The following is a 14,304-nucleotide window of genomic DNA, read 5'->3' as shown; positions in this document are numbered from 1 at the left end:
TCTTGTACTTGGTTATCAATCCTAGCTATCATATAAAGTCCAAAAATATGCACCGAAACACCTCAAATGAAAACAATCCACATTCTCAAGGAGCACCATGCAATATTGAAAAATAATTATGTAGGAGCTTGTGCATGTTGAGATAATAGTTCAAGTTCCTTACTTCCTAGCATTTTTAATGTAGTATGTCATTTTGAGACTGGCCTATATTTAAATTTGTCTTTAGATATTCTTGTGCATGTTGCACTTGAACTTCCTACTTCTCAGAATTAGAGACACTGAATAACTTTGGATAACCCTCTGGGGACATCTTGTGGTGAAATTACCAACTGCAACCATTATTTCTTTTTCTTGGATTCTTGAGTTTGACTTTGACCTTCAAATTATCACAAAAAGGAAAAGATAAAGAAGTTGTACAGCTGGGTGGAGGCGGATATTGACTGTTATTAAATACAGCTTCCACCAAGAATAACCGTTCTAAACATTACTGAAATGGAGGAACCCTGCCTAGACTTTGATTATAAGTATATATTGGATAAAATTCTTCAAAAAACAGAGCTAATAGTTGCCTGTACAAAAGAGATTATTTTTCAACGACAAATTGAAGTTTAAGGTGTAAGTGAGCACTTTGCAGGCCAAGAAACAGTAGAGGGGATGTATACCTAAGAGACCTATTCTCAACTTTGCTTACAACTCACTGAGATGGAGGAATTAAATTCACATCTGGATTATCAACCTACATTGGGAAAAAACTTTGATGCTAACGAACAAATGATTTTTAGCACAGAAACTAAGGATGTTATCCCAAAAGGGTAAGCTGATGCAGAATCCAACTGATTTCTTGATAGATAAAAAATTAACAGAAGAACAACAAAATAACACTAAAGAGGATTATACATCATCTTATATACAATCTATTCCGATTTTGGATGATTCAATTAAACTATACACAACTTCAAAAAGGATGCGGATTGAGATCCAATTACCAGCTATCAAGAATTGCTACAACTTTGTTACTAGCCAATTAAAATGGACAATGGGAGACTTTCCTTTGGTTTATGTATTCCAGCTAGAGATGAAGGGAGACTTATTTGCGGATTTAGAGTCTTTATTATGGAAACCTGTTTGGAATAGAAAGAAAGCTAGAATAAGATATAAATATGGAATTTAAGATTACAGTTATGGGTTGCAAAGGCTTCATAGAGATGCGGATTGATTTGGATTTTTAAGAGATGTTATTAGGATAAGATTTTGAATTTAGTATTGAAACATAGTAAGAATACACACTTTGGAATAATGGATCTTCCTTCTTTTCTCTTTCTTCCGCTTGATCTGTTTCTGTCTTTTTTTTTTTTACTAGTTTTTCTATTTTCTTATGTTTTTTAATTATTAGGTATGATAATTAATTTGTGGAGGTATAATGAGAAAAAGATTGCAATAATGGAAGAGATGAAATTAACAAATGAAGAATTACTGAATAAGAAACAGAATATAGTTAAGAAATGTAAGAAATGTAATGATGGAAATAATATGTTTAAATAAGTGAAGTTTGGGACATCCAAATGGTAAATAATGTGTCTGTTTAAGGCTAGGTTGGATATGGTATTTGGAAATTAATAATAGCTGAAAACAGGATTTTGATTTACATAGGTAATGGGTTGCTGATAACTTTTATTGATTAATGGAATTTTTATTTAGGAATGTATTAACAAATGTATTATTTGCGCCGTATATTTATGATGTTATTGTATTCAACTGATTACCCTATCTCCACATTTGTTCTTAAGCTTCTTGGTGCAAAAATGGAAAAACCAATAAAATTGTTTGGAAAAAAAAAAGAATTAGAGACTCTGAGATTCTGAGGCTGGAAAGCAGAATCTGATGGACTGTCAGTCTACAGTTGAGGAAAAAAAACAGACAGCCACCTGAAATTGTTCCTGGGACAATAACTAGATCTGAAAAAGTGGAGGCTGATTTTGATAATCAGAAATAAGTGCGAGGAACCCAAACATAGTGCCAATTAAGAGCTGCTAGGCAAGGCAAATAATTCTGGCTATATGATATGAATGAAACCAGGTTTCATTCCTCCATTGCAAATGGATCTTTGGCTTATGACCCAGGGGACTGGGGCTTCTGGATTGCCTTGGCTCTTGGCTATCAGTCTGCCCTCTAAACAATAGCAGGCCTTTTACCTTTGGCTAGTCTCAACTTACTGATTTATTAAAACACTAGTGCTATAATTTACCACCAAGAGCACTGACTTTAATTGCATACGTATGTGTGGCACATTTAGAACCCTCAATGTTATCGCTTTCCCAGGTCCTGTGTTTGCTGCCTTTGGAGTAAGTCAATAAAAGTCAAAGAATTATGTTTTTTTCTCTGCCTATTACTGGTTTTGGCCTCAAACAGAACATTTGCTTTTTCTTGTTTGAGAAAGTAGCATTACTAGTAATAGCATGTAATATTGACAGGGAATGCAGAATTACTGTTATTATACTGCTATAATTACTGAATTTCTGAATAAATTACTGAATAAACTGATATGGATTAAATTGAAGGAATATTCTGTATTGCTACTAGCTATCAAGTAGTGTAGTGTTTTGATGTTCTTGGTTTACAGTGTAATAGTACTTTTGCACTGGCAAGGTGTACAAATTATGTTATACAAAAGCAATGTTGAAAGTAAGTATATAGTGTGAAGAGGGTTAATACAAGAAAATGTCAATAAAGGCTTTAAACATGCTGTATTATGTTTAAGTTTTGGACCTTAAACATACTGTATTATCAGTAAATAAGAAAATGTTAGTCTTAACAACATAAATCCTAGAAAATTTGACTCCTGTACAGAGAATCTGATGATTAGCTGGAACTGACTAAACAAAGCAGTAGACATAATATTGCCTACGTTCATAAGGATTCTATAAATCATTGTAGCCCAAATTTTGTGGCCAATTTAAAAATGCCCTAATAACAAATTATATCTACTGTAACTGCAGTTAATTGCAGTTAAACAAATAGTTGGCATTTGTATATCAAAATTTTCAACTATTCTGAGTGTGTTCTGGGTCTTACAATGATCCTAAAATCTCGATAGAAATTGTTCAATCTACACGTAGTCCTCATTTAATAACCACAATTGGGACCAGCAACTCAGTTGTTAAATGAAATGGTTGCTAGGTGAAAGTATAAGTTTGCTAATGATCTCATTTCAGCTTTCCTTTGCTTTACAGACCTGTGAAGGTTGCAAATGTGAGGATTAATCATGTTATTTTGCATCACCACTGTAACTGCAAATGGTCATTAAACAAGGTAGTTCCTAAATGAAGGCTATCTCTATCTCAAAGGGAAGCAGAAGAGAAATACAAGTTAAGAAAACAATAACTTGCCTAAGTATTCTAGATGTTAGTGATTGAGAGGTTTCATTGTGTAGATATCTACTCATACAAAAATTTTAAGTTACAGGCTATTATTATAAATACATATATAATGCTGTTCTGTATGGAAGAGAGGTGCAGTCTGGCATAGCTGTTAGTTTTCCTGCTGTTAATAGACAATTTCAAGACCCCATCTATTCATTCTTATGGTTCTTATTCTTTACAAACATGAAACATAAAGGTAATAAAAGTCTTTGAGTATTTAAAATGAAAAAATAATGGTTCAGGAAAGGTATTATGATGTTGTAAATTGTCCTGAGTTGCTTAATATTGAGATGAGTGGCATATACATTTAATAAATAAATAAATAGTAAACATAGACCCTTCCATCTTTGTTTCCACTCTTCAATATCTCAAAAGCAGATGAAGATGATCTGCAAGTATCATCTCTGCCAACTTCACAAAGAACCAATCTCATTTTGATTTCTCAGTAGACCCTGTAAAAACAAAATTTCGCTAATAAAGTAAATAATGGTTGTACAAAAGAGTTCTTATGAGGAGCAGCCGCAAACCTAACAAACTACCTTCCTCTTTGAAAAACTGGGATGAAAGGAAGATCTGGGAAAGCATAGCAAGATAGATGAGGAAACAAACTCCCAACAGCATTAACATTAAACAAAATACTAGGGTTTTTTGTATGTGTTCAAAAATATAAGCCCTGAGCTGGGAAAAAAACTTAGCTTATTTCTCAAATTCAGCCAATGCTGGGGGATTCCAAAAGTCCAGACTTGCAAACTGGTGCCTAGTTCTCATGTGAAAGTGCCCAAATATTACATAAAGTTGTCCAAGTGAAAATAATTTTTTGAATACTATTTTGGCAGTCTATCATTATGTGTCCTGGGGTCATTTTCAAATCTTATAAACCACAGATTTATATTTTCTCTATGAATTTTCAATTATTTTATATAAATAAAAAATAGAAATTTTATATTTGTGTAATATTTTAAGTAAAAGTATTTATATATTTAAATGTACCAGACAGGTAAATAAATAGCTTCCACATCTCTTTAAACATAGTGAAGTTGATTTCCAGACCTCAGTCTCTTTCATTCATCTTTGTGTAGTCAAAATATCTGGCCCCTCCAGCACTACCGCAGTGGAATATTACTACAGGGACCATATCTTATTGGAGAAATAAAGGGGAAACTTGAAAAAGGGGCCAATCTGAGAGAAGTTCACAAAGATAAAAAAAAATATAACTGTTATACAACAGTGTGTACCGTATTTCAAACTTGGCAACTTAAAAGATGTGTGGACTACAACTCCCAGAATTCTTGCTGCTGACTGGAGAATTCTGGGACTTGTAGTCTACATCTTAAAGTTGCTAAAATTTAGAAGCCTTGCAATATTAATGTCATTAGGAATGCTAAGAAGGATGGCTACATAGGGCATATATCCATGTTATTTCCGTGTTCTTATTCTTCTCTACATACAAGTTCAGGTGATCACTGATTAAAGAAACTGACCCTTTACCTAGTCAAGGCTCTGTGTTCTGGCTTTACTGAACTGACCCTCATAGTAAATGAGGAGATTTGCCGCTCATCTCGGCCCTTGGACCAAAGGACAAATCAGAGGGCGAACTATCGAACTCTTCATAAGTCAGCCTCCCGCTACCCGTTGGGCATCCTAAAGGCTAATTAGCAAGTAGCAGCGGCTCAAACTCTTACGAATTGCAACGTCCGGGAGCCTAGACACCTTCGGGGAATCCCCAACCACACAGGAGGTGAACAAGGATACACTGCCGCGGAAGGTGGAGGCTCGCAGTGGCCGACAGACCTCGCGAGAAAAGGCGGTATTTTGGGGGCTGCGGCTCCTCCTCCTCCGGCAGCGAATAGGCGGCTGAAGCAGGCCTGCGTGGAGGAGGAAGAGCGCGAGAAACCAGCCGGCATTGCTGAGCGAGGCAAGTGGCTCGGCCCGCTGCGGGGAAGTCGCGCCTGCCTGTCTGCCTGTCAAGATGTCGGGCGGGCGGGTGTGCGCTGCCTGCGGCGGCTCTGACATAGAGGTGGACTCAGCCCGGGGCGATGCAGTGTGCACCGGATGCGGTTCGGTGCTGGAAGACAACATCATCGTCTCGGAAGTGCAGTTCGTGGAGAACAGCGGCGGAGGCTCCTCGGCAGTCGGGCAGTTCGTCTCCCTCGACGGTGCGAGCCTGTGTGTGTGCGTTGTGTGGGCATCGGGAGTCGGGGCAGGGCTTCGCTTGGGGTGGGGCAGCCGAAGGAGGAGCGGCCCGATGCTGCCTCTGCTGCGGCCGGCCGTGATGTTGCTCCCGAGAGCAGTGAAATTGCACGTGGGTGCCGGGGGAGAATCGCAATTCATCTGTTTCCTGTGCCTCGCACAGAATTTGCTTAGTTTAAACGCAGAGTAGTGTAATGACAAAATCGCCTATTATACTGCAAAAAGACAATTTATGTGCTACTGATTAGGACACTCGTGTCAAGAGCCGCTGCCTTGTAACTTCTGCAAACATTTACGTCTGACAAAGAAGATACATTTATCCCATCTTAATTCTCTGCCCACAGTATTTGCAGCTGGTCAGTCCTCTGACAGCTTCCTCAAATTCCCGTTTTCCTCAAACTTCCTTCTTTGAGCTCTTTCTTTGGCTTGTTATATCAAATCTGGGAAAGGGGCTACCTTGTCCCATGAGAAATAGCCTCCGAAGAATAAGCCTTGCTTCAGAATGAAGTGGGAGGGAAATATTTATTTTCAGATGCCCATCTCTGTTGTAGATGGAAAATAGATTTTTCTATTAAGTTCAGTATATCTGTCGCTGTGTTGACATGAGATCTGTCCTTTTCCTAATCTTTGTCGTAATAATTATGGGTGCCTTCTTGCTCCATTTGGCCTTCATTCCTTTCTTTCTCTGCCTACTAATTTTGTAGTAGATTTTGAAAGAATCACTGTAGTAGCCTGTAAAATGTGTAGTTTGTGACATTAACTTACCAGAGAAATGAAATAAAATATAGTTATGGCTTATCCACAAATAGTTAATACACAGTGATTTTTTACTCTTTTACCTGTATACATGAATACAGCAGCTGAAGTTGTATGGCAGAAGGTAGTTTCTTTGGCACTGAACATTTTTTCTAGTTTCACAAGTTGCATATCTAGATGACTATTTAAGAACTTTAGTGAGTTAAGTTAATGGAAAGAGAAACACCTATTGAGTCTAGGCTACAGTTTTAGACAAATTGAGCTTTGTAAATTCCAGATATTATTATATAAACATCCCTGGAATTCTAGTTTGGATCTAATCTGACTATGGAAGGAATCATTGGGAGTTTGGGGACAGGGATAGCAATAGGCTGATAAGTCTCAGCTATATTTCTCTGACACATCTGAACTAGGACGTTTTGTTGACCGTTGACCAATAACTTGATGCAGAAGTGAGCTGCATCTGGAAAGACAAGGATCCTACAAGTAAGGGTATTCTGGGTTCATGAAATATGAGGCTCTGATGGAATTGCATTTCTCCGAAAAAAATATGTGACACCGGAGACCCGAGTGTCAACAGCAAGGAGAGGCAGCCCCATAAAAGAAATGTACTGGCTGTGAATTTGCTTCTAGATAACATTTTAGATTTTGATATTAACCTATAGACAATTTGGAACCATTTTGAGGGAATATTTCCATTATACAGAAATGCTCAACAACTAAATTCATCATCAAAGGCTGCCTTGTGTCTACCACATGCAGTAGAAACTCATTTGAGTTCAGCTGAGAAGTTTTGGAGTGCTTACGCTTTAGAAATTAACCAATGAATTATGAAAAAATTTAGAAGCTACATTGGATAGTTCATGATGATGTGATTAAATTGTTCATAATTATTACATTATTCTGAGTTTTCTTGTATTCTGTTAATTGGATTCTTGATTTAGTAGAAAACTAGTTGTACTTTCTAGTTAGGTGCTAGCTTAAGTACAATTGCTCAGAGATGAACTTAATTGAAAGATGCAGCAATTATTATCATCTTGGTAAAAGAAAAAAATGTAAAGCCATGTTTAGATGATATGAAAAATAATTATTAAATATACATGTATACAAATGTAAAAATTTATAAAATATAAAAAATTCTAATGATCCTTCTATTATTTAGCAGATATGTATGTTCTCCAAACTATGTTAAGTGAAGATGTACATTGATGCATTATTGTCTTTTCCCCCAACTTCAGAATATTATTAACTGTGGGGAGATGCTCTTTGATTTGTTCCCTGGGGCTTCAAGATGCTTGATTACACTAAGTTCTTTTTCTTTACTTCCCCTTTTACTGCTTTGGATGTCGAGAGAGACAAAAAGTTCTGGTTCTTGCTATTCTGGTGCTAATTGTTAATTGATGTTGTTGTAGTGTATCAATTACTCTTAAGTTATAACTAATTTGTATTAGTGCAGTAGATCATTTTCTGCTGTTCCCATTTTTAACACCCCTTTTTTTCTCCTGCCTCCTGATTCTCAAGATGCATCATTTAATAATAATATTTGATGCTGGATTTGTGGTTCCTCAAGTGAAGATCTTTCTCATAGCAAGATACAAAATTATAGGTGCTCCCACTTATATGGATGTGTGCTGGTTCTTATTTAGTTGCCTTGCACCTTTCCCATGGATAGCCAGAACTGGCTATTAGAGAGCTTATTACTTGCAGCTGCTTCCATTTAGAATTACTTGCATTTGTTGTACCAGTGCTTTTCCTTTGCTATGACAAAGGCAAGCAGTATAATTTTAGAGAAGGGAAAGAGGTTTTTTTGCCTCCCCAAAGTCCTTCCTATATAATAGTGTTTCTATATAATAGTGTTTCTCAACCTTGTTAACTCTAACAAGAGTGCATTTCAACTCCCAGAGTTCCCTAGCCAGCAACTGGCAGGGATGTTCTGGGAGTTGAAGTCCACACTTCTTAGAGTTGCCATGGTTTAGAAACACAGCTGTGTGGGATGTGCTCAGAGAAGTAGTTGTGTTTGCTTGGATTAGATTCAGCTCTCCATCTCTAATTTTATGGCATATTTGGAATCACTCCTTTTATTGAAAAAGAAATAATCTTTCCCATATGATATTGTTTTTAGAGTTCCAGGCTGACAGGCTGCTGTAAGCTAGCACTTTTTGTGTATTTATAAATAGAATAGAATAGAATAGAATAGAACAGAACCTTGGAGGTCATCTAGTCCAGCCCCTAACACACACACCCCGCTCAAGCAGAAGAACCTATACCATCTCAGACAAGTCCAGTCTTTTCTTAAAAACCTCCAGTGATGGAGCAGCCACAATTTCTGAAGGGAAGCTGTTCCACTGGTTAATTATCCTCACTGTTAGGAAGTTTCTCCTTAATTCCAGATTGCTTCTCTCTTTGATCAGTTTCCAACCATTGTTTCTTGTCCTGCCCTCTGGTGCTTTGGAGAATAATTTGACCCCCTCTTCTTTGTGGCAGCCCCTCAAATACTGGAATACTGCTATCATGTCATCCCTATATGGGTGAATATAAGGGACAAAACCCTCAATTATAGGCCAATCTATATAGTTCTCATAATTAAATCTACTTTATTTTAATTTCCTACTGCTTGGTAAATGCTAAAACTATTTTTGTGTCTTCTCCAAATATTTGAGTGTGTTCCATTTCAAAACATGTAGTACATAAAAAAAAATAATCTACCATTATTACGATAAAGATATTTTCCAGATGAAAACTTATAGTGATTACATCTATTTTTCTTGGCAATAGTATGGAAGTCAATTGATATTGTCTTCTTAAATAATAATAACAACAACAACAATAACAATAATAATAAAGTTGGAAGGGACTTTGGAGGTCATCTAGTTCAACCCCTTGCTCAGGCAGGAAACCCTATACCATTTCGGACAAATGGCTGTCCAGTCTCTTCTTGAAAACTTCCAGTATTGGAGCATTCACCGCTTCTGGAGGCAGGTTGTTCCATTGGTTAATTGTTCTAATTGTCAGGAAGTTTCTCCTTAGTTCTAGGTTGCTTCTCTCCTTGATTAGTTTCCATCTGTTGCTTCTTGTCCTGCATTCTAGCACTTTGGAAAATAGCTTGACTCCCTCTTCTTTGTGGCACCCCTTGAGATATTGGAATACTGCTACCATGTCCCCCCTCGTCCTTCTCTTCATTAAACTAGACATACCCAATTCCAGCAACCGTTTCTTATATGTCTTTGTTGTCCGGTCTAAATCTCCAAATGGGAAAAGGCTAGAAATGATTATCACACTTTTTTATTGTAAGAAAATGGAAAATTTTATTCCTGTGTCTGCTGGCAATTTTAGATTAAGTCGATCATTTATTTTTATGTATGTAATTTGCATGGCTATCATCATTAGCTGGCATTGATTGTTTGAATTGTTAATTGATGTCACTGTGATTATAACCTAGGTCCTAGGACACAGGTCGGCAACCTGCGGCTCTGGAGCCGCATACGGCTCTTTGACCCTTCCCCTGTGGGTCCCAGCCTCCTCTGCCATTTGCAGAGAGAGACAGAGAGGCACTTGCGCTTCCCTGCTTCTCTGTCTCTCTCTGTCTCTGTTTTTATGTGTGTGTGTGTGTGTGTGTGTGTGTGTGTAAAAGAGAGTGCACTCACAGTGTTCTCCGAGGAGCTGAAAAGCTTATTGGGCGAAGCTCCTCCCTTTGCTGCGTCTCTGCAGGAAGCAGGAAGGGCAGGAGAGAGCTAGCTAGCCCAGCTATGCTGACTCAGGAATTCTGGGAGTTGAAGTCCATGAATCATAAAAGAGCCGAGGTTGCCTACCCCTGAGCTTGTTGGTGAACAGCTTGAAGCCAGCTTGCCAGGTGAGCAGCAGATAGGAGAGAAGAGGGGGGGGGGAGAGAAAGAGAAAGAGAAAGAGAGAGAGAGAGAGAGAGAGAGAGGGGGGGGGAAGAGGACTGGCAGACCAAGGGCAGATAGAGAGAGAGGGAGGGAGAGAGACACACAGAGAGAGACCCTTTTGACATCTAAAATGAAGATAACACTGCATATATCCTTTTTTACCTGTAGATACATACATACACACACAGAGACAAACACAGACACACATACACACACCTATAATAAAGGTAAAAAAGGATATATGCAGTGTTATCTTCATTTTAGATATCAAAAGGGTTTTGTGGCTCCCGGTGTTTTGTTTTCGGTCCAAGTGGCTCTTTGAGTGTTTTGGGTTGCCTACCCCAGTCCTAGAATAAGCAGGTGAAACTTTAATAAGAACACAAATTATTTGTATTTCTTTCTGGAGTCTCCAGTTTTGACACATGTGGGCAATGTTTGAAAATGAAGTGGAGATGATTTGAATGAAAAAAGTATTGCTCAGGGAAATCAAGTATTTCTTTACCTCTTTGATCAGGAAAAATCACATCTTTGCTAGCTGTTTTAAAGCAAAGTGTAATATTAATATATTGTTACGATAACTGTTAGTATTTCACATGTTGCTCTGTTCTCAACAGCAGTGTATTTAGAAAGAAAGTTCCCCACAAGATATTGTAAGTAGAAATAAGTATTATTTGTAGAATTAAAGATTGCAATTCAGCTTTCTGACCTTCTAAAGGTATTGGAATATAGGAATAATGTGGGGAAATAATAAAGATAAGGGTGAATTTTTTTGGCTTATTTGAGCAGTATTAAGAATGGGCATGGGAATCAGAGGCATATGGGAGGAAAACCACTTTAGTTTCCACCCTTAAAATATTTCCAGATCCAAACAGTGATTTTTCAAGCATTGAACAAACAAGTGGGACTAGGAATTGTTTGCTTCCAAAAGGCAAATTTTATTTGATTCCTATCCTTAATTTTGGTTAAGAAAAAGAAATTAAAAATGTGCCACATGAATAAGAATATGAATGAATATGAATATCACATTGGGTATCACTCCTAATTTAGGACCAGGTTTTAAACATTTGTCTGCATAGCATCTCTGCTCTAAATATTTGTTTCTTGGAAAACTTGACAAGCCACATCTGACACTCTATAGTGCAGTGGTTCTCAACCTGTGGGTCGGGACCCCATTTGGGGTCGAACGACCATTTCATGGGGGTCACCAAACAAGGCTGTCTGCCATTTTTCCCCCCTTTTCTTTGGCCACGCCCCTGGCACCTGGTGATGTATAAGTGGTTGGGGGTCACCACAACATGGGGAACTGTATTATGGGGTCGCGGCATTAGAAAGGTTGAGAACCACTGCTATAGTGGCTTAATCCAGCAAATTGATATTTCTGATGAAACAGAAAAATGACTCTGATTATTGTTTTGATTATGCATTTTTATTTAAAATTTAAATTACTTCCTTGCAGTTTTACAAAGTTAGCTTTAAAGATGATGTAAATTGCTTGATATCATACATTAATAGTGTTCTCGTACATTGGTTATGAGGTCAAACTAAAAGAGGTTGTAGATTGGGAAAATGGGTGTAAGAATGATTGGTGGAAAAACATGTGCATATAGAGAAAAAAATGGCAAAAAGCGTAGCTTAAGAGAATGAGGAATGTGTTTAAAAGTGACAGAAAACGCAGAGACATTGTGTGGAGATAAAATTTGTTCTGAATTAAGGGAACCAGCAGAGTAAATGCAATTAAAAATAAAACCTGGGAATGCTAGAAAGGATATTTTAGAAATTTGTATGGGAATAATAGTGATATGCTGAAGAGTAGAATTGAAATCAATGCTATACATGCATGGGCCCAAGAAAAGGCTGATGAAGTCATAAATGCTGTGGGAATGTTGAAAAATGCAACTATATGTGTTGATGGTATACTTGGAGAAATATTCAAGTATGCTTCTGGTTTGTTTTTGGTTTGATTGTGTGAATTCTTTAATTATTTTTTTGTAATTTGCTCCTATGTGCTATATTTTAATTTGTTGTTTCTATGTTGCTTTTTAATATTGTGAGTCGCCCAGAGAGGATTGGAGTCAGGAGGCATCAACACTGAATAATTTATGCAAAAAATATATCTATGCTGGATAATTGGAAGAATGCTGTTATTGTGCTTCTGTAGAAAGTTAACAAAAATGGAGTTAACCAGTAACTGTTTAATTTTGAGAATGAATGACTGTTTTGTATTATCTAAAGATATAACATGAAAATTTAGTCATGCATTGGAGGTAAACAGAGGTAGAATACTAGATTTGAAATATGTTTGGGAGTCAGATTAAGGTAAACAGTTGAAATGAGTTTAATAGAGTAATACAACAAATTTATGGAGATCTGGAGAATTTTTACCTGCTTCAGTGCAGAAATGCCAGTGATGTAATTCCTATAAGAATTTCACATACAATATGTAACTGAGAGGTGCCGGAGGTATTGTAATCAAAAAGGGATTTTTCCTCTACCAGTTTTCCTGAAAATAATATTTTTTTGGCTTCCCAAAGAGGCACTAGGTCTTATTTTCGGGGGATGTCTTATTTTTTCACGTACAGGAGGTGGAGAGTGTGGGGGCTGATGGGAGTGGGAATGCTGCTACTGCCGGCCCTGCCCTCTCTGTCCCTGTGGCCGCAATGAACCAAGCCCTCAGCATGTTCTGGCCTCCACCTGCCCTACCTGCTGGCTCTGCTGCTACTGGGACACATCGGTTGCAGTGGACACCAAGTGGCTGCACATGCTGCTTCTGGCTTCACGGGGGCTCTTTGCCCTTTAAACAATGGAGTTTTGCACAAATATGGAAATACAGTTTGGTTATTGAATGCATGAATGGCATTTGATGAAAGTAAAGCATGTGAGAAAATAAGTGGAATGCTCACAGAATTTTTTTAACATTGACCTAAGAGCAAGATAAATAAGTGTGATTTTTCCTTGCCTGTTTACTGTGTTGATGGACAAATGTATAAAAAAACCATGTGATGACAGATGTGTGTTGATTGGGAGTGTGAATATGCATGTACTGTTGTAACAGAGCATGCCTTGTTATTAGCTATGAACCCAAATGATTTATAGCAAATATTGAAAAGATTATATAATGCAAAGAGGATATATGATGATCTGAAAATTAATTTAATAATGTGCTTGATTAGGAAAATGGACTGAATATTTGCAAGTGTGTTAAAGGCAAAAGCTTGGAATAAATAGACAGAATTTTACTAAAGAGCAAAATGCATGAAAATACTTTGATAGAAATGTAGAAATAAGAATGTCTGTTGCAAGGGATGAGTATTTGTCAAAGGAAGTAAAAATGGCTTTTTGTACAGTTTGCTTTTATTCACCTTGTTATATGGAAGTTCTTATTAGAATGGGTAACCATATAAATTTAATAAATAAGTTATAAGGAAATGAGAATTGAGTATTTCAGGAGAAAAATTAATGAACTTGGAATAGAATACTTAAAATATGCAGTTAAAACAAATTCAGATTAGACATGATTAAGTATTGAATGGATACAAAAGTTAATTTACTACAAAAGACATTCGTTGGTGATATGGAGAGAATAAGTGTGAATTGAACTTTAAAATACATAAAGCAGAGCAAATGGGGAAGATGGAAAAAGTTATAGCTGGATAACATTTAATTAACTCCTAAAAATGAAAGCAGTGAGAAGTCTAACAAGTCTAACAAAAAATAAAATGTGAAATAGTGTATAGATATGATAGAAACAAGGATGATTTGAAAGGTTACATTTCTTTTTCTCTTTTCTCATGTAGCTTTAGTGTATTTTGTGTACCTGTTTTTATTATTCATATTATTTCAAACTCTTTCCCAAGGTCTGTATAATGTTGCTTGCCTTGAAATGGAGGAGCATGTACGTAAGAATATTGCTAGTGAAAATCCATAACGTATATTTAGTGCTCTTACTGTGCCTCTTATGGTTTCCTCCAGGTGTCAGTCTTGTATCATGTCTCAGGAGTAATGTTCTAATAACCTTCATAACAACAATGAAGGCTTACTTGAAATCTTGCAGA

The 14,304-nt window shown here is 37.0% G+C and overlaps 1 protein-coding gene across 3 annotated transcripts in view; it reads left to right on the top strand.

Moving 5' to 3' along the window:
• The first annotated feature begins 1,434 nt into the window (after positions 1 to 1,434).
• BRF1 (BRF1 RNA polymerase III transcription initiation factor subunit) overlaps positions 1,435 to 14,304 on the top strand; it is a 218,245-nt gene continuing 205,375 nt past the window's right edge. For 2 of the 3 annotated variants that reach the window (XM_039336730.1, XM_039336721.1), the window contains exon 1: positions 1,437 to 5,575. In XM_039336730.1, coding sequence (XP_039192664.1) covers positions 5,389 to 5,575 — 187 coding nt within the window. In that variant the 5' untranslated portion in view covers positions 1,437 to 5,388. Of the gene's footprint in view, positions 5,576 to 14,304 lie in introns of all 3 variants that reach the window. The other variant, XM_039336739.1, reaches the window with a different exon arrangement.

The sequence above is a fragment of the Crotalus tigris genome, unplaced genomic scaffold (assembly GCF_016545835.1).
Source record: "Crotalus tigris isolate CLP2741 ecotype Arizona unplaced genomic scaffold, ASM1654583v1 scf7180000017548.2638350, whole genome shotgun sequence".
In the NCBI taxonomy this organism is placed as follows: Eukaryota; Metazoa; Chordata; class Lepidosauria; order Squamata; family Viperidae; genus Crotalus; species Crotalus tigris.
The sequence above is the reverse complement of the archived record's forward strand: the minus strand, read 5'-3'. Positions and strand labels throughout refer to the sequence as shown.